The sequence below is a fragment of the Pteropus medius genome, unplaced genomic scaffold, assembly GCF_902729225.1.
Source record: "Pteropus medius unplaced genomic scaffold, Ma_sr-lr_union100, whole genome shotgun sequence".
NCBI classification, from domain to species: Eukaryota; Metazoa; Chordata; class Mammalia; order Chiroptera; family Pteropodidae; genus Pteropus; species Pteropus medius.
The window spans coordinates 2648795-2669007 of record NW_024349800.1 but is presented as its reverse complement, the minus strand read 5'-3'; the positions used below and the strand labels follow the sequence as shown (position 1 = coordinate 2669007).

The following is a 20213-nucleotide window of genomic DNA, read 5'->3' as shown; positions in this document are numbered from 1 at the left end:
ACAAATTAAGGAGCACCAGAAGGAAAAGGGACCAGATTTTATGGTCCAGATGTCCAGAAATAGTGATTCAGGAGAACCAGGGGTGAGGGGCAGGCACTGTCTGACCTAGAGCCCGCAGTGCTCAGCTGTGAGGGGCAGTCTAAGTATGAGATGGCACAGGCAGGAGGTGGCTCCTGCACTCCCGCCATATCCCCAGTGCCACCAGCAAATTCTCTCTTCTTCCAGCCATCGTCCTAGTCAAATGGACCTCCATGAAATGCTCACAAGGCATAGTCTCTGCAGTTTTTAAATTCTCCAGTAATTATGAGAGGTGTGGTCCATGAACCCTTCCAGAGCCCCATATTATTTCTTCAAAAAGAAAGAAAGGAAGGGAGGGAGGGAGGGAGGCAGGCAGGCAGGCAGGCAGGCCAGGTCAGTATGAAAATGTTGTGCTATATGAAATTAAATAGTTGTTTTCACCAAAGACTTTTAGTCTTTAACACGCTAATGTACTCTGTGAACCTCCAAGACAAGGCAGAGAAACAGAGTGCTGTATAATAGACCTCAGTGTTTTGTTTTTATTTTTTAAAGCATCAATATCTTGAGTGTCTGGTAGGGTAAGAGAAAAGCCCATGCCCTGAAGCGCAACCTCCCAGATAAGGAGACCCTCTTGTGTATGCCAGGAGATGGCCAAGCTTCGACTCCAGACACCACTGGGCTCAGCCTCACCCTCTGCACAGTCTCTGAAGACAGAATCTAGCCTGCTTCAGGGGTGGGGGAGAGGGCGTGGAAGGCAAATGTCCTAACGTAGCCAGCGAGTCTCAAAATGAGAGGCTGCAAAGGGGCTTTATGTGCTGATATCAATGCCAAAGTCACTGCCTCTAACAGAGTTCACGGAGGCCTCTGAGGAACAGGCTTATGAGCTCTGCAGCCCTGGCAGATGCGATAAGTGCTCAGAAGAGATTTAGAAGGGGCAAGGAGCAGCTATGAGGGAGGAACAAAAGAAAGAGACACTAGATAAAATGCCTGGAAAAGAAGGCAGTCTCAGGAGGGCGAGAAAGATGTTTTAGGAAAATAAGAGGGAGACAGTGAGGGCAAAAGAAAAAGAGCTAACCCCATGTGACAGCTCCCACACTGGGCAAATGGACTCATACTCTTTCCGAAGCAGCATGAGCGACAGCAGGAGACTCAAGGTTAATCACATTACCCAAGGTCACCCAGGTAATGAGCAAGGCAACTTTGATTCAAACTTAGGTCTAACTCCAGACCTGTGTATGAGGAAAACAAGCATACTAATGTACTCTGTGAACCTCCAAGACAAGGCAGAGAAACAGAGTGCTGTATAATAGACCTCAGTGTTTTGTTTTTATTTTTTAAAGCATCAATATCTTGAGTGTCTGGTAGGGTAAGAGAAAAGCCCATGCCCTGAAGCGCAACCTCCCAGATAAGGAGACCCTCTTGTGTATGCCAGGAGATGGCCAAGCTTCGACTCCAGACACCACTGGGCTCAGCCTCACCCTCTGCACAGTCTCTGAAGACAGAATCTAGCCTGCTTCAGGGGTGGGGGAGAGGGCGTGGAAGGCAAATGTCCTAACGTAGCCAGCGAGTCTCAAAATGAGAGGCTGCAAAGGGGCTTTATGTGCTGATATCAATGCCAAAGTCACTGCCTCTAACAGAGTTCACGGAGGCCTCTGAGGAACAGGCTTATGAGCTCTGCAGCCCTGGCAGATGCGATAAGTGCTCAGAAGAGATTTAGAAGGGGCAAGGAGCAGCTATGAGGGAGGAACAAAAGAAAGAGACACTAGATAAAATGCCTGGAAAAGAAGGCAGTCTCAGGAGGGCGAGAAAGATGTTTTAGGAAAATAAGAGGGAGACAGTGAGGGCAAAAGAAAAAGAGCTAACCCCATGTGACAGCTCCCACACTGGGCAAATGGACTCATACTCTTTCCGAAGCAGCATGAGCGACAGCAGGAGACTCAAGGTTAATCACATTACCCAAGGTCACCCAGGTAATGAGCAAGGCAACTTTGATTCAAACTTAGGTCTAACTCCAGACCTGTGTATGAGGAAAACAAGCATACTAAAGAGGTAAAGATTGCAAAAAGCAGCAAACAAGATGGGCCACGGAGAGATCAGAGATCAGCAAGAAAAAGGGACAGCCCCCAGAAAGGAAGGGGACCCTGGCTATGCCTGATCTGAGGCTGGTAGTGAGGAGCAGGGCAGGACCTTGCTTGCACAGACAGCCCTGGGGCTTAAAAGTTGCTGAGTGGGTGTGATGAGAGTAGAGAGAACAGGGAAGAGCATCTGGGTTTTAGCTATAAGGATGAAGGGCACAGAAAAGGACTTATAAATTGGTTCCAGAGCTGAGTGCAGAAAATAAGGTCACCCATGAGAAGCAAAAAGCGGGGAAAAAGGACTGACACTCAAAGGTCACAGGCAGCCACATGGGCAAGTATCATCTCTACCAAGCAAGAGAGGAACCGAGACTCAAAATGGGGGCTACTATGCTGGTGCTTTCCCTGCCATGCTGCCTAATCCCAGCATGCACCAGGAAAGGGTGGACACCAAACAGAATGTCATCTTGTCCTTCTCTGCATATAAGAGCCTAAGCTCTTGGAGTTCTGGCATGTGCTGACAGACTGTGAGCAATACCCACCTCCTCTCCTTTGCTGAGCCGATCTACCAACATGTGCCTGCAACAAAAAGGAAAGGAGGTCAAAGTGAGCAGCGCCGAGATGGGAGGGCAAAGGGGACCCAAGTCACAGGGACTGTGACTTTGACACCATAGCCTCAGGTAAGGCCTGACCAGCATCTTTCAGTCTTTCCCAAGGGGGCCGAATTATCCTCACCTCCAACCCTGTCACAGAAGCCACTGTACCCACATACACACAGAAACGTAGTTCTCAAGGTACCACCCCTACCCCACAACTGATATTCCCCAAAGACTTACCCAAAGAGGAACCAGTCATAGGCCACAGTTAGGTAGAGGATTTCAGCAGGCTTCAGGGACGTGTGGATGAGCCCATCCTGGAAGAGACCGGAGAGACATGTCAAGATCAGAAAGATGCCTCTCCGTGACAAAGCTCCCTCTTTTTCCCAGGAGCTGAACCACAACTGTAGACCCAGTGACAACCACCTACCCAACATTCCTAGGAACAGGGTTAAACACAATACCTGCTCCAACTTGGGGTCCCTCACTCCAAATCTTCTCTACTTTCTGGAGGTAGCCCTAATGCTCTAAGAGGGCAGATCTTCATAGGGGCCTCTGAATGCTCCCTGACCCCATGGCCCAGCCCATCCATACTCACAGCCCACAAGGAAAGGCGCAGAAGAGAGATGAAGAGGGGGGTCCGATCCCAGCCTGAGATACAGTGTACCAGCAGCCCGCTGTCATCTACTCAGGAACCACAGAACAGGAGGTCCAGAAGAGAAGCAAACATGGGCTGATGAGAAGGGGACATGCCACTCTTCTGGCCTGATACGAGAGCCAGGCCACTCCTAGTCTCCCTCTTCCTGGAGGGCCTCCCCATGATCCTTCTCCAACCTAGTCCCAGAAAAAGGGCGGAGGACAGGAGGGAGACCTGTCTATCTGCAGCGTCTCTTATTTCTTCTGGCTACAGTTCTTGGTGTACTTTTAGGAAAGCAGTAATGCCTGGACAGTCTACTCTGCCCAGGTCATTTAGGTGGGGCTGACCTGAATGTCCCCACCCAGCATTTCTCAAGGGAGCACTACAGGTATTTTGGAGGAAGATAATTCACTCTGCAGTGTTGTCCCAAGGACATTTAGGATCCTTGGCTAACATTCACCAAATGCTGGTAGCCCTTCCCTAGTTCCTGCAACACCCAACTCTCCAGAACCCCCTTGAGGGGCAGTACTGCCCCAGATAGAGAACCACTGCCTAGGTCCAGGGGCAGGAATCTGACTTTTTTATAAAGCTAGCCACAGTTGGATGGGCCCTTGACCCAAACTGGGCCAATGAGCATGAGCTCTGGGACAGAGGCAGTCTCTTTTTTCTGGAGGAGTTAAGATGGCAGGAAACAAGTCTGGAAAGGTTATTGGCCATGAAGCTAATTAGACAGCGGGTATGAGAAATGAGATTCTTTGTGACATTTGTTAGGCACCTGGCTCTGCCTTTGGGCCTTCTTGGTTGTATAAGCAAGTATATTTCCACTTGTTCAAGCGAGTGAAATCCCACACAAAGTCCTGACTGATATTGAGGAGTTAGAGTCAGCACGCCCTAGAGACATCAAGTGCTACAGAGACACCATCCAATTAAAACAGCCAACTAGGGTGAGCTGACAGGCCCTGTATGAGTTTTTGTGTGCCCAATAAGAAGCCAGGACTGATTTTCTCTCATCTTTCTGAATTAAAAGAGGGTATTCCGGCCCCTGCATACAACGCTGATGCTCAAAGCTCAAAGGCCAGCTGACCCAGTGCAGAAACATCCTGTATGGGATTCAGATAGTAACAAGTTCATTATTTTGTTTTCTAGGGTTTTGAGGACATGCAATAAAGCTGCCAATGGAAAAGGGAATCCCCAAATCCTTCTACCCAGAGCAAAAATAATGTATGTGGCCCCAACGAACACACATGTACAGTGTCATGACCTGGGAACACCCAAGAGATCCATGGCTTGAGGGCTCAGGCAGAGGCAGACTCACCATCGCTGTTAATTATGGAAAGCAGCAGTTTCAGGTAGTTTTGTGTTTGTTGCACCAGATCCCAACTCTGTTGAGGAAGAAGGATAAAATGGGACTGGGAATTTGAAGTATTTAAAAAACAAAATGTTAAGAGTTATTCTAGGGCAACAAATACCGAAGGCTCTTGGTCACACGTAATAAGTCCCAAACCCCAGATAATCCAAGACTTTACTTCCTACTCTGAAAGCTCTTTCCACCTCTCCCTGCACCCTCACCGCACAGGTCCCCCTTACTCAGTGTGTTCTAACCCACGATAGTGAGGAAGGGGAAGCCATGCAGAGGCCTGAGCAACCCACAGCCCCACACCCACCAGCAGCAGTCATCCATATGGGCTCCCCATTTGGCTCTTGAGGGATTTAAGAGAACAAAGAGCCTTGAGCCCATGGCCACTGTCACCAAACAGAAAGAGTCTTTCCTTAATCTATCGCATCTCAGAAAGCAAGGAAAATATCAACCTTCTCATCAACCATGTTTCATTTGCTTTTTACTGCTATTCACTGCATACTGTCTTTTGATGAATAATAAATGCAGTCTGTTTGGCAGACAGAATCTTTTAAAACAGGAGGCCCATGAGGCGGGAGATGAAAAATAGGCAAAAGCTATAAAGAGATTGGAACCTGTGTTCTAGCCCAAGTAAGAGGTCTAGACCAGATGCTCTTAGGAATAGTCTACTTGGAATCTGGAATTCCATGGAGGGGCTTGACCCAGTTCTGCAGCTCCCTTCCACCTAGCAGGGGGGAAAGCCTGCGACAACTGCTTATCAGTGTTCTAGGGCTATGCAGAGAGGGCGGTATGCGAGTGAGAAAGCACTTTCCGGGGTGAGAGTGAACACGGCACCTGTAATTGGAATGGTTTTCCCAGGAATTTAAATCAGGCTCATTTACCTGACCCTCTCACAGACCCTAGAGAGTCCTGACCCACTTTCAGCAGCTCCAGAGACAGCACTGCACTGCTACACTAATGAAGTCATTACCCATAGTAGCACCAGGGTCTCTCCACTCATCTGGCTCAAACATGTCAGACACATCATTGCCAATAGATTTCCTGAGAGCTGTAATTCTGGCAAGGTGAAAAAAGGAGGAGCGGGAGGCAGGAGCTATGCCACACAAAGCCCAGAGAGGTCAGGAGGGCTGAGGGAGTAGGCAGCCAGGAGTGGGCAGGACCCAGCCAAGGACTGGAGCCTGCGGAGCTCCAACCACGGTGGCTGTTCAAAGGCGATGCCAACAACCAGGGAAGACAGTAGATTCACACTGAGCCCAGTGCTGGGGTAGGAACCACAGGCTGGGCTGGCACAAGCCCAAGGTCACACAGCTAAACTGTGCTGGGACATGAACCCAGCTCTGCCAACTATGAAGTTCACATTCTTAATCACGTGCTACAGTGCAGGGACATTTCCTACATACCAGAGTAAGAAACAAGTTTGGCAGACATGAGGAAGACCTGGGAAATGCGTTAAAATCTTGGCTCATCTCTGACTCTCATCCGACATGCAGCATGAAAAAGTATCTGGGTACAGAGCTAAGCACCATGCCTCTGCTTATGTTTCAATGCCTGGAGTACTCTTCCCTCCTGGCTAACAAACTCCTACTCACCCTGCAAAGGCCCAGCCCCATTATTTTCTCTACAGAGTCCGCTGGTCAATAGCCCTACTATGGAGGTGATGGCTATGTTATTGCCTCTTTTCCTGAACTGAATCCAGTTTGGGCAGAGGCCATTTTGGCATCTCTGCAGCTCCAAGGCTTAACGCTTAGCGACCAAGACGCACCTGCAGAATGTCCTTCACAACCTGTTCACAGTCAGGGGCTAACTTGAGGAGAAGCGGACACTGGAAGGGGTCTTAGGGCAGAGAAAGAAGCAGCAGACCTCTGTGGAATTCCAGCTGGTTGCATGGAAGGCAGCAAGTCCCAGACACACACTGCCACCAGTGCTCGGGCACTGTGAACATCACTGAGGGTCTGGCCCTGGGACACAGTGAATGACAACGTCAGCCCTCATGGGGCTCCAAGAGAGGTAAGGCGAAGTGAACTGCCGCAGGTATAATGACTAAAAGGAAACCTCTAGGATGCTGCAGGAGCACGTAATCAGTGAGGTGACCCTAGCCTCATCCACAGGGACCATTAGAGAAGGCTTCTTGGATGTGGTGCACACATACAAGAGGGAAGGAAAAGGAGACAAGGATTTCTGGAAGAGAAATTAGGCAAGCACAATCTTGGAGAGCAGTGTTCTCTAAGGGGCTGAAAGGAGGCCAGTGTAGTTGGAGAAGAGGATAGCTAGCCAGTCACAAGAATAAGGCTGGACCACGGGGAGCTGGGTGGGCCGTGAAAGGGTCTTTGGGCTATCTCCTTAGGAAAATGGGAAAGCAAGTGGCAGGTTTTAAAGAAGGGGATGACAGTTATGACCATGCTCCATCATTTGAGTATTGCTATCCGTTGAGGCCCTATTCAAATGTTTTACTTTCGCTGTTTCCAGTGACCCTTCAATGTGGCCCCAGGCTCAGACATGAGATTCACTGAGATGACAGTGGCCTGGACTAGGCTAGTGACATGAGACTGGAGAGTTTCACCAGGGGCAGAAATTTAGAGAATTGATGGGACCTGGCAATGACTGTGAGGGGAGAGAAGTACCTAAGTTTCGAGTTTGAACAACTGGGTAGATGGTGGAGGGCCTAGGGGGACTCTAGGTTGTGGCCAATTTCATTTCAGACAGCTCGAGTTTGAGGTGGCTGCATGGAGGAACCCTTGCAAAGGGTGATGGCGATATAGAACACCAAAGAAAGGCCTGGCCCAGAGTCCCAGGTTTGGACTATTGGCAGTCGGCTAATGCAGTGGACGATGAGTGAGATTACCTTAGGAGATCAGGAGTAATGGGGAGCCTTGGACCCCCATGCTGAAGGAGCTGAAAGGACAGAACCCATATCTGGCCGAGGAAGAAGATGGTAGGAGGCCCAGTGAGACCAACCAGTTGAGCGACTGGAGAGGCAGGAACATTATTTTGTGCCTAAAACATTAGTGTTCACTTGCTTAAGTTAGCAAGCTAGTAGCCTACTTCTTGATTATCATCATTAAAATCAATCTGGCATTTCAGTTAAGAGGACGCTTTCACACGGTAATCAGATTTGAACCCTGCCACAATGCTAAAATAGGTGTTGTCAACTCCACTTTCGGATAAAAGTGAGGTCACTTGCTCAAGGCCACAGAGCCACGCAAGAAGGGCTGAGCAAGCCAGGGTCTAGGTCCAGGGCCTCTATCTATTAAGCAGGACTCCTCCTCCCATACATAGGACTCCATCCTAGAGAGGCAAACATCCTCACATTGTCAACACATCAAATCCCTACAGCTTCACCTTATTTGGTGAGAGAATAGTTCCTCAGATCCAGTTTGTATCTATATAAGGAGAAAAAACATGCCAGAAAGGAAAATAAGGGAGGACTGGGCTGGGCTCGAGACCTCTGCATACAACAAATTAAGAAGGAAGCCTGTAGATCTTTGGCCACTCAATCTGTCTAGGTACAGCCTCGGACTTGAGACCAGAGGACAAGGCCCCCCAACTTGTTCCTGCTACAGCCTTCTGGGGCACGACAAATAGCTGGCTGGCTCTCCTTCCTAACACCCTGTCTCTTGTAGAAACACCTTTGTAGAGAAGACTTGACGCCACTCTAACTCATTCACTCGAAGAGTTATGGAGCATCTGCTTTGTGATTAGGGGCTGGAAGTACAAGATAAAATGAGATAAGCATAGCCTCTGCCTTTACAGACCACTTGCTACCAGGACAACAAAGTCCAACATGATATGGTAGCACACAGCTACCTAAGAAGTGGGCCAGGCCTCTCTTAGGGAGACCTCAAAACAGAATGGGAATTGTCTGGACCTGGGATTAGAGAAAAAGAGGAGGGAAAAACGATGTCTTCTGGGTATTCACTGGCTCAGCCTTTCCAGCTCCAGGCTTTGTGCATTTCTGTGCTAGGGATGCACAAGCCATGTTTCCCTATCCTCCTGGACCTCAGTCTACTGGAGATGGGGAAGCAGATCTCTAAATTAGTGACTAAGGCTCAGTGAAAAATTCCATGATAGATGTGCCCAGGGGTCAATGGGAATGTAGATGCAGGCATCCAACCCTCCAGGATGGGGATTGGAGCAGGGGGAGGAAACATCAGGGAAGGCCTCCTGGAGTTGACATCTGAGCCACATAGAGGCAGTGTGTCTGCCAGACGAGAGGAGCTTGGGAGGTGGCAGCCAGGCAGAGGGAATAGACATGGGGAAGGCGGCAGGAGAACAAGGCTATTTGTCCTGGCTAAAGCAGGTGACAAAGAGACCTCTGACGGCTTTTGGGCTTGTACAGTGGGCTAAACATCCAGTAAGACTAGGAACCTTTCCATGGCAGAAGGTGACAGAGGAGAGGAGCACAGTGGATATAATTTTAAAGCTTCTATAATCAAATGAGGTCAGGCAGCTCTGCACTTCCTCTGGCAGAACACACATTTAAAAGAAAAAATAAAAAAAAGTCACTAAAGCCCAGAGGTGGAAAGCAGACACCATGAGATCCTCTGGAAACAGAACCCCCTGGTGGATGCTGATCTTTGAATGAGTCACATTCAGAAAGCTTGGATTTTCTGGGCCAAGAGAAATCCGGAGAGAGTTAAACAGATAAGCAGTTCCTCCTTTCGTAGGCTGTGAGAAGTCAGAGGGTATAAGCCAGGCCTTCAGGTGTCTGCATGAGGGACTTGTGGGGTAGGCAACAGGGGTCCTCTTGGCCCCTTTCCTTAACTTACCCTGCTCAAGTCAGGCCCCTTACCTGATACTGGCTCCAGTCAATGTTTAGAGAGCAAGTCAGGAAGTCAGGGATGCTCAGTGGGGCATCAACGTAGTCCTAGGGACAGAAAAGACACCTGTGAGATGTGGGTTGGTTACCAAGAAAAGACAGGGTGACAAGGCAGATTGCAGCCATGAAGCTGTGGCTACCACAGGCAAGCAGGACGTCCCTCCACAGTGCCTGCCTTCTCCAGGCCAGATGCTTGCACTACCCTAGGGAGTGACAGCTTAAAAATCAAAGGGACCAGATACCACTGCCAAGTGAAGCTTTTCAGTTGGTCACTCAAGTGTTTGTTGCTGAAACAGATGTGATCAACCTGCATTCAGCCTCCAGCAGGCTCCTGTGACCTAGTCCAACTGAGGAAGGAACAGAATGCTGGTCCCATCTTTGACACAGATGGTAGAACAAAGGACTTGTCCTATCTTGTCCCTGCAAACTCCTCTAAAGAAAGGGAGAAACTGAACAGGGAAGAGGAAAATATATATGATGACAATGTAAACATGTATATACAAGGAGAAGAGGGAGAGAAAATAATGAGACTCATTCAGAGGAGAGAAAAAAAAAAGGTAGTTATTTTCCCCAAAAAGACTGCTAGCTGCTTAAAGATCCAAGCTGATGAATGTTATTGTTCATACCTGCTTCCAGTTAAAAATGAGCCCTTCAGCCATGTAATCCCGATCCTTATATTCCTTGAAAAATTCACAGCCTGGAAAAGGAGGACAGAGTTATGACACAACTCCTTCTAACCTAGTCTCCTTAGATGACCCTGAGTGCTGCAGGACTGAGGTGGCCACCAGCTCACATACTTCTCCACACTGGTGGGCCCTAGATGAGGCCACAGCCGACATGGGTTGGGAGAGACAGGGAACAAGCCTCCAGTGCTCTTCTGGTTGCTAGTTACTGCCTGCCTGCACACCTCTCTCCATCTGTACTCACTGGTTATTGGTCAGTTCCCCCTCATTTCAGATCCTACTTTGTCCTACATGTTCCCAAAGTGTCAACAGCCAGCAAACAAAAAGCATGGCTTACAATTTGTGTCCCGTCAGCACTATCTCAGCAACTTATGTAGTTGCATAGGATCACTGCTCCTCCTCTCTTATACCAACCTCTCAGGCTTTCAGTGAGGACTGAACATTGAAACATACTGGAAAGGACCACAGACAGTGTCTGAAATGTGACAGGTGCTAAGCGACACATCCATCTCTAACAAATCTGGCCAAGAGGTACTTTTCTGCATCGTTCGCTGGAAAAAAAATCTAAGAAACCCCACTAGGGTAAACCCTTGTGAATATAGAGAGACCAGTGGAGGGAAAGGGCTTAGGGAACATTCCCAGCTTCAGATCTCACGTTTTCATTTAGCTCTTTGACTGCGAACAAGTTGTTTAACTTCTCTAAGCCTTGATTTTCTCATTTGAAAAGTAGTTCTTTAAGGATGAAATGAAATAACACATATAAAACACCTAGCACAGTACAGATACAAGTGGCATTCAAATGGGAGCATATTATTATCATCATGCTGCTGCGGCAACAAAAACTCACAGTGCCAGCTCCACAGCTTACAGTCAACTGCTTGGCTCGAAGAGAATGAGGCTTGCCTTCATAACACAGCATAGTGAGCATCCAGGGGCTGCTGAGGCTTCAAGGAGGATGAGAAAGAACTTTGAGAGTAGCTTCCTGCAGTTACTCTCAGTTTCTCAACCAGGGCCAACACAAACTTTGGAGGGCACATGGCTTTGGCCACAGGTCTAAGTCTGATGAGGTCCCCAAAGGCAAAACGATTGTCTGAATTCTGCGGAAGTGGCCATAGGCCAAAAATTCACATGGAACTCTCCAGCTACTCTTGGGCTAAGTTCCTGTCTGAGGTCATCCCAAGGAAGAAAGAAAAGGTTCCTTTGGAGAGGAAGATCTAGAGAGACACAACTCATGCTTTGTAGACCTGGCTCTCATCCCACACTCTAATACCCCAAAACTTACTGCTGACTGAGAAGTTAGGAAACAATCCTCAGCTGTAACACTTTAACCTATTCTTGGGTGCCTCGCTGGGAGAAAGAGACATATAAATATCAGACAGAGGCCCTGAGCTTCTCAGCCAGGTTTAGAAGAGACACCAATTATCTCTCAGAGCTCCTGTGAAGTGCTTTGTTTTCCCAAACTCAAGATGCTCAAATCAACACCACAGGCTCCAGGCTGAGCTCTGACCAGCCTAAGATGCAGAAACAATTTTTTCTGTGAGAAAGAGAATTAAAATAGACTTGGTACCCAGAGCAATTCGTAACATTCATTACCTGAATAGGCTTCTGAACCCACTGAAAGGTAAGAGGACTGGGATCAAAAGTGGGGTGAGAATAGCCAGTCACCCAAGGAGGAAACAAATTAGACTTGTGCTGGGGAGTTTTGGGCCCCGTCTATTTTGGTGCTCTGGAGGAAGTGCTCCCAGAACACTTCTCACTTTCAAGGGCCAGTCTAAGCCCAAGTGAGTTTGATCAAACTAGAACTGATACCATCATAGTTCCTGGATGGGCTTCAAAGTCATTAGAGAGCTCAACTGAGACCCCGGAAACTCAGTAAAGTGCATTTTTATGACTTAGTTTGAATAACATCATTTTGTTTCTTTTCCTTGTTATAAATATAGGCATGTAAAGAAGTTCAAGGCATAAGTAAGCAAGTGAAAAGTGCTTCTCCTTGTCCTCTTACCTGGGTGTGCAATGGCGCTCCTCCAGACCAGCCTTTTTTATTTTTATTGCTCTCACTTACCCTCCCCTCAACACACACACAACTATCAGATATAGTACATAAATGGTTTTGGAAGAACAGGGAAAAAATTAACAGAACATATTTCCTTCTCACACTTTTGTGTAAGTACTTTTTCCTTTACATAGTCGAGAATGTACCATAGTCGTCATCCCCCCTTATCTGTAGGGGCTACATTCCAAGACCGCAAGTGGATGCCTGGAACCACAGATAGCACCGAACCCTATATGTACTATGTTTTTTCCTATACACACATATACTTTACGGCTTCTCTTTGGCATATTTGAATTGCTAGCATCACTACTGTTATGCTTTGGGGGCCTTAATTAAGTAAAATAAGGCTTACTCAAACACAGTACTGTGATACCATGACAGTGGATCTGATAACTGAGATGGCTACTAAGTGACTAATGAGCAGGCAGCATAAACAGCATGGATATGCTGGACAAAGGGATGATTCACGTCCTGGGCAGGACGCAGAGGGACAGCGTGAGATTTCATCACACTACTCAGAATGACGTGCAATTTAAAACTTATGAATTATTTATTTCTGGAATTTTCCACCTAATATTTTCAGATTGTGTTTGACCGCACGCGGGTAACTGAAACTTCAGAAAATGAAACCACGAATAAGGGAGGACTACTGTATATAAATTTGTATCCTGCTTAACATCTTAAGCATTTTCCCATGTCAAAAAATTATAAAGTATTTTCTATGACTGTAATATTTCATTCTATCCACGGCTGTACCATCATTTACATAATCATTATTCTGACTAATGGAAACATTTCCCATGTTTTGCTATTATAGACACTGTGATAAATATCGTTAGCCCCAAGTTAGCTGGATTATGGCCTAATGAAGTGCTTCAAAGGGTGTTAACATTTTGGGAGACTTGTAACAAGTTGCCAAACTATAGCAGAAAGGATATCATGCTACTGTCCTGGAGCGGTGGTATTCGAACTTTTAGCAAAACTATTTTTTTGTAATTAAGTCCTACTTAGAACCTAAATATAAAAAAGAAAGCAATGCCTAGTTCCTCAGGCAATGTAGATCTTTCCTGTTTGACAGTATACTTCAGTCTGTGAATTACCCCTAAGGCATCTCCTGGGAGTTGAGCCTGGTGTGAAACCAGCTTTAGATCTACCTGACAGCTCCAGCTTGGACACCCTAGTTGGGATGCTCCTGTCATGATGCAGCTCTGATGCTGTCAAGCCCACAGCGTCATCATTATAGTCTGTATCTGCCCAAGGTGGCTTTTAGGAACAGGAGCTTCTCTGAGCCTTTCCTCCTCTGTATCCATTATTCGGCCTGGTGTTTACCAAGCACCCGTTAGGGATGTATCTGGCACTTCACCTCGAAATAAGTACCATTATCTTTATTTCATGGAGGATGAAACCGATGCTCAGAGGATTAAAGGACTTGTTCAAGGATCCACAGTGCTATGGCTAAGATGCATCCCCAGCTCTACATGGCACCAAATGCTAAGCTGGCAGAGAAGAGGGAAGAGACTCTGGTGGAAGCCACTGTAAGAGTGCCAGGCTATCAGGGATCACGGTTTCAATGCCACCAACTTACACTGATGAGGATACCCTCTCACCACCAGGCACTAGAGGAACTTGCAGTTCTAATGAGAAGGTCTCCTGGCTATATAGCAACCTGCTGTCACCAGCCGGCCCTTGCTATTGGCTATGTGGCTCTACAATGAAGAGACGAGGTCCAGCACAGGACTGAAGGCAGAATGCTGGTGCTGAGAAGCAGGAGAGAGTTCTCAAGGGAGAAAGACTACACTTCTTGTTGTTTGTTGACAAAGTCTTATACTGCTATTAGGGCGCCTTAGCCTCCCTTGCTGAACAAGCAGGTATTGCCAGAAAGGTTAAATGTTACCAGCTAGACCAATACAGCTTTAATATCCAGTGCAGAGAATACTGCCCTAGCCACTGGTTGCATACAAATCTGTGTGCAGGAGAAAAACACAGCTAGCACTGTGTACGCCAAAGTGCTTTGCAACATGGTGAGGCCACCACCAACCAAGTACAACTGAGGACAGAGCAATTATATTTGTCTACCACCAGAACAGCTCTGCCTGAGGCAATTTCAGACATGCAAAGGTTCACATCCACATAGGCCAGCCCAGCACAATTAGCTGCTGGCACAGAGTACTAATAACGTCATTTTATACTTTACCTGCACAGAGCACTTTCATAAACATGATCTCATCTACTCTTCATAACAAAACCCTAAGCTAAGCCTTACTAAGTTCCAAATGACACCTGAGAAAACCTGAAGCTTGGAGAGGTGAAGTAACTCGCTCAAGGTTGTAGTGGTGAGTATCTGTGTCAAAACTCAACACGTAGACCCCTCTGACAGTGTCTTGCCCTAAGTGTGAAAGCCTATGACTGGGAGCCACAGTGTGCTATGCTGGCTGACACAAATCCTCCTAGAAAGGTCCAGGGCACTTATGTACCTAAGTGCTAAAGGCCTACAGACAGCCTTGGAGAGCAGAGGCCCCAGTCCTTGGAAGCCTGTCACTTGACTAGACCCTGAAAAGAGCTCCCTACCTGGATACGGGATGGAGAGGAGAGTGAAGTCGGCATAGCGCTGGGCTTTGTCCACCTTCTCGGAGGAGGTTACACTACAAGACAGGACACAATGTGTTATGGCATCACAACACATACATACCATTCCCCAAATGAGTATTATAATAACTTAAACCTCTTGCTAAAGAAACTACTCTTCAGAGTTGCAAATGATTCCCTTCAGCAGCACTTACTTTGAACAATTAAAAAATGTAACTTCTCTGCCCCCTACCCTCACTTATCAAATGAGAAAGGCTATTCTCCAATACTTCAGCAGACGCGACCAGAACCTAAAGTTGCAGAACCACCTTCCACCTAAGTCCCACAAACGAAGGCATCGCAACCTCTGACCTGGCAGGTAGAGTAAAACGAGAGCCAAATAACTGGGACCCTTTGGTGAGCTCTCACCTCCATACCTACTGAGGACACTCTTGAACAGAGTGAACAAACAGCATCTGAAAGGGATAACCTTTGGACTGTTCTGACAGATGAAGGAGAAAGGGATAAGACAGTGTTTGGGTATCTCCAGACAGCTGAACTGTAATTTAGCCTCACTGTGCCTTATTTTCTAGGACGACCTCAGCATAGTTAAAAGTCATTATAAAAAAATAAAAATTTGGAAAAAATCCTATCATTTCAAAACCCAGGTTCCGTTTTTTTCAAATTTTGTTTTATTACATCAAGATTTGGTCCATATGTGAAGTAAAAATTGATACACTGATTTTTTTGTTCCATTTTCAAAGACTCTAATTTACCAAAGATGATATTGGAGCCTGGAAAAACCTTCAAGGGTGTCTAAGAGGAGGAGGCAGCAGAGCACAGATTAGAGACTCATGGCTCCCTCAGTTACTATCTGGATGACCTTGAGCAAGTTACTTAACCTCTCTTTACTTCAATTTCTATCCTGCAAGAGGGGGACACTAGAATCAGTCTTACAGGGCTGTTTGAAGATACAAGTGAGGATGCACAGAAAGTCCTCCGCACAAGGCCTGGCACGTGGTGAGCCCTTAGTAACTATGTACTATCACCAACCTGAAAAGCCTGTGAACACATCACCTCTGCCCATTTCACAGTGGGTGCCCTGTACTTACTTCATGCCAAACTTCACTTTCTTGTTCTCTACCATCAGGTCACAGATGTATTTAACTGACAGGTACCGAAGCAGCTTGATGTCATAGCCTCTGACCTTATCAAAAAGATGCGTGTCGGAACTTCTGAAACAAAGAACCAGAGGGAGAAGTTGCATGGCACATTCATTCGGAAAAGTCCAGGGGGTGGGGAATGTGTTCAAGGAAGTATAGATGTCACTGGCAAGAACTTATTTCTCTGCTATAGAAGATAGAGGAAGGGTCAAGACAGGACAACTGGTTCTACGAAAGGGGCAGAGAAGGTGACTTTCTAAGAGATTATCCACCTCGTCTGGGTTGGATTTCAAAGAGAAGCAATTTGCAGCCCCAATACAGAAAAAGGCTTTTTTGGCCCTGCTTGACTATAAGCCAGAAGACTCAAGATAATCTCCGAGTTCTGAAAAGCAGCAAACTGGTGGCTGATAGTCTTTGAGCTTCCATTAGAGTTTATCTCCCTCCAACTTTTATGACCAATTTTAGCCATGACTTGCTCAAAACATAACAGACTGAAATTCTTATTGGGAGATGGAGTTTTTAGAGATATTTTACCAACTGACTATGAAATACTAGCAAGTGAATATCTTCTACTTAGCAAGCCTATAAAGCAAGAAGATAAAATTTTCCTAATCCCCAGGCTGCCTTTTGATTATTCAAACACAAAAGTAGAATGAGTAAATAATCACCATTAATTTTTTTAAATGCCCACTGCTTTGTTGCCCCTAGCAGTCTCCTTACCAAGAATAGTGTATGCTACAGAAGATGGCCTGGTTGAGGGCCTGGCTGAAGCAGAGGTCGTCTGATCTTAGGGGAAGAGACAAACATTCCTGAGCACAAAGCAGAGCTTCTGCTCTCAGAACTAAAAGACAGAACCCGGGCACAGTGAGATGCCTTCAGGCATCGAGCCATGATTCTGAGCAGCTGAGCTTACAAGGGTGCTCGAGTGCATTCCAGAGCCCCCTGATACCAGTTAAAGACTTTTCCATGTGATACAGACCATGTAAAGGAGCTCTTCCAAAATATCCTATAGTGTTGTTTTCTAAAAACATTTGGAAAGACAGTGTGAACCAGTGCTTTTCCTACCTAAGGGGGCCTAAAATACTTGTTTGTATAAAGTTCTATTATGGCACCAAAGAGCTATGGAGCTTCTAGCCTACATCTCTCATATGGGGACTTCAGCCCTTGCCCTGTACCTCAGCACCAGGTGTGCTATGTGACACTTGGCAGGCAGGCAGGCCGTCAGCACCCTGGCCATAGTCTCGGACTGTGGCACCAGGAACCTCAGGCTAGGACATTATCTTTGGGATCCTTATGCGTAGCTAGGGTGGAGACAGACTCCTTGGGTATTCAATAAAGTCAGCTTTGGTGTGAAGATATGGGATGGATTTCAATGACCCTATTTCAGGGGCATGGACTTGGCAGCTAGAAGAAGGGAGTCAATCCATTCATCTGGACCAGTGATGAATATAAACTGTCATTATGAAAATAGCCACCACTGGTCAGAAACCCTGCCCCCAATACAAGCCCAGACCCATAACAACCTGGCACTGACCGAAGAGCACAGTCCTCCTCCGTGACATCCTCCGCATCTGCCCAGGCATCATCTGCACCCCCTGACCGAGAAACATGTCAGTACCAAGGCAGTGGCATGGGGCTCCACCCAGGGCTTCCTAATCAGCCTTCTTCCCCACCAGATCCACCCCTAAGGACAGCCCTCATGTCCTTTCAGCACTAGGTATCCCATAAGCTAGTGGTCTTCTCTACCCCAAGCATCTCCTCAAGTAATAAAAGAAGGTCCCTACTCGCTCCCCAGGTTGCTGGCACCCTCCACCCATGCCCCTGTGGCTGGGGGCGGCTATTCTCTTTGACTGGGCTCTTGTTCTTAGTCACAGAGGATGCAATTTAACATTCACCTGAGAAAATATAGTTGTAGCCAGTGCGTCCATATAGCTCCCCCCATCCAGCCAGCGTGGCTGACCTGCAAATGTGCTGAGAGAGAAACAACTGTCAGGATCAGACAATTTTCTGTTTTTGTTTTTCCTAGCTTGAGATATAACTGACATTGTGTAGTTTAAAGTGTCCAACATGCTGATTTGATACACTTATATATTGCAAAATCATTGCCACCACAGTGTTAGCTAACACCTCCATCATGTCATATAATTACCATTGCTTTTTGTGGTGAAAACATTTAAGATCATTGCTCTTTGCAATTTTAACACATATAACATAGCATTATTAACTATAATCACCATGCTATACATTAGATCCACAAAGAACTTATTTGTTGTTGGGTCTGGTTTTTTTTTTGTTTATGCCTACAGCACCTGGTCTTCCTAGGTGTTGGTCTCCTATCCAAGTACTAACGAGGCCCGACCCTGCTTAGCTTCCAAGATCAGACAAGATTGGGCGTGTTCAGGGTGGCATGGCCATAGACAGAACTTATTTGTCTTATAACTGGAAGTTGTACCCTTTGATCAATAGTCAATTGGTTTTCTGAAGCTGAAGGAACACTTGGGACTCTCCTCCGATTCTTCCAGGGCAAGAGGAGATATGGGTCCAATAGCACTCACCACAGTTTTATCAGCATTGAGACCACAGCAGTCAGTCTGAAGTATGCCTAGAATTTAATCTGCAGCCTTTGTCAAGGGGTAGCTCCCCAAACGAGCAGCGCCAGAGTGTTACTAACTATAATGGATAGGTTTAGAGCTTGTCACAGTGCACGTGTATAAGATTTGGTGGTTTTCATGTGTGTGTGTGCTGGGCATGGTACTGAAACATTTACACCATCTTTTCACTGAATTTTCACAGAGCCCATGAGATAGATGTGGCAGGTGGCACAAACTGCTGCTGCTGCTTCACAGATGAAGAAAAGGCACAGGGGGGTGAAGTAATGAATGAGGTCATACAATGAGGGGTAAGCTGGAATTTGATCTAGACCCACCTACCTCCAAAGCCTGTGTGCTCATCATTACCTGTAACTGTTTAGTACAGGGTCAACACTTTAAAGCAGGAGGGCCAATTACGGGAGAAATGTTAGAGGGCTTTTTTTCTTTTTTTAAAGAAATGATATCTTCTCTCTCTTCTGTATCAAGGAAATGCAGTAGCTATAGATGTACTTACATGTAGTTTTACTCTTTTCCTCATGACTGAAGCGGAAACCAGGCAACTAGCACGAACTTCAATATATCTAATTTCAAAGCTGCATCTTTAATTAAATTGATGAGATCTAGTAGGGTTGGGGAATGGGAGAAGATATCTGGTGATGGGGAAGCAAACTAGTCCAGAATTTAGCTAAGAGCTGGGGGTGGCAGTGAGGGTGGCTGAGAGATTACAATAGAGAGGGGAAGCTGCAAGGTGACACAGAGGGAATAAAAGCCATTTCTGAATGGGTCACACAGCCTGGCAATAAAATGGGTCCCTGGAAGACCACAAAATACTGTCTTCCCCTTCTCTATCTGTAAGATAAAAGAAAGGAAACAGTTTGCTGCCACAGGAAAGGGGTGAGTGGAAACTTTTGGCCTCCTGAGGTAGTGGCTGCCTGGGAGAGGGCACAGGTAATAGAAAAGCAAACTAGCAAACCTGGGGCAGGGTGGGGCACTTTTTCAGTGCTATAGGCAAGAACAGATCTGTGGGAAGGTTGTCCTGAAAGTCTAAGGACTTGGACCAGGATTCTTGCTGGCCTTAGCAAGATGCACTCTGGCAGATGCACTGCTTAACTTTTTCTAGGTCCAAAAGCATTTTGAAAATCTAATGAAAATGATAAATTTTTCCAGAAAAAAAATGTATACACCATAGTTTACCTATACTTTAGGGGTTTCTGGACTCTCCCAAATGCATCCATGGATCCATTTCCAGCCCTTGTTAAGAGTCCCTGTGCTAAGGTGACCAGCCAATAATTAGGAGCAGCAAAGCAGAAAGTTGCAGCAGGGAAGTGTCAATCCCCAGGTTGAGAAGATCCCCAAGACTCTAATGGTAATGGGGGAGGGGTCTGATTTCTGAAAACAAGACAATGGGGAACTTGTGGCTTGAGTTTGAATGGCATGTACTGTCATACCTACCTTTCCCCATCATCTAAGCTGCTGGTATCAAATCTCTCTTCTTTGCCTTTTTTCTGTTAAATCTATTCAGAGCAGACACACACCCCCTTTTGGCTACTGAGCTTTGAGACCATTTCTTAAATTCTTTTGAAGGTTTAGATACCTCTTTCTGTTCCCAGTTCTCCCATATCCCTTTGAACTGCCCTTGTCTTTTCGGTAATTGAGACA

At 46.5% G+C, this 20213-nt stretch overlaps 1 protein-coding gene and 1 pseudogene across 5 annotated transcripts in view; both read right to left on the bottom strand.

The window, feature by feature from the left end:
- MTMR14 (myotubularin related protein 14) overlaps positions 1-20213 on the bottom strand; it is a 45339-nt gene that overhangs the window by 12574 nt on the left and 12552 nt on the right. For 4 of the 5 annotated variants that reach the window (XM_039886647.1, XM_039886649.1, XM_039886651.1 and 1 more), the window contains exons 4-13: positions 17859-17934; positions 17498-17558; positions 15913-16035; positions 14804-14877; positions 10126-10196; positions 9473-9547; positions 4642-4708; positions 3288-3373; positions 2930-3006; positions 2636-2672 (exon numbers count right to left, since the gene is read on the bottom strand). In XM_039886647.1, coding sequence (XP_039742581.1) covers positions 2636-2672; positions 2930-3006; positions 3288-3373; positions 4642-4708; positions 9473-9547; positions 10126-10196; positions 14804-14877; positions 15913-16035; positions 17498-17558; positions 17859-17934 — 747 coding nt within the window. The remainder of the gene's footprint in view (positions 1-2635; positions 2673-2929; positions 3007-3287; positions 3374-4641; positions 4709-9472; positions 9548-10125; positions 10197-14803; positions 14878-15912; positions 16036-17497; positions 17559-17858; positions 17935-20213) is intronic. The other variant, XM_039886648.1, reaches the window with a different exon arrangement.
- On the bottom strand, positions 18261-18382 carry LOC120622520 (uncharacterized; annotated as a pseudogene).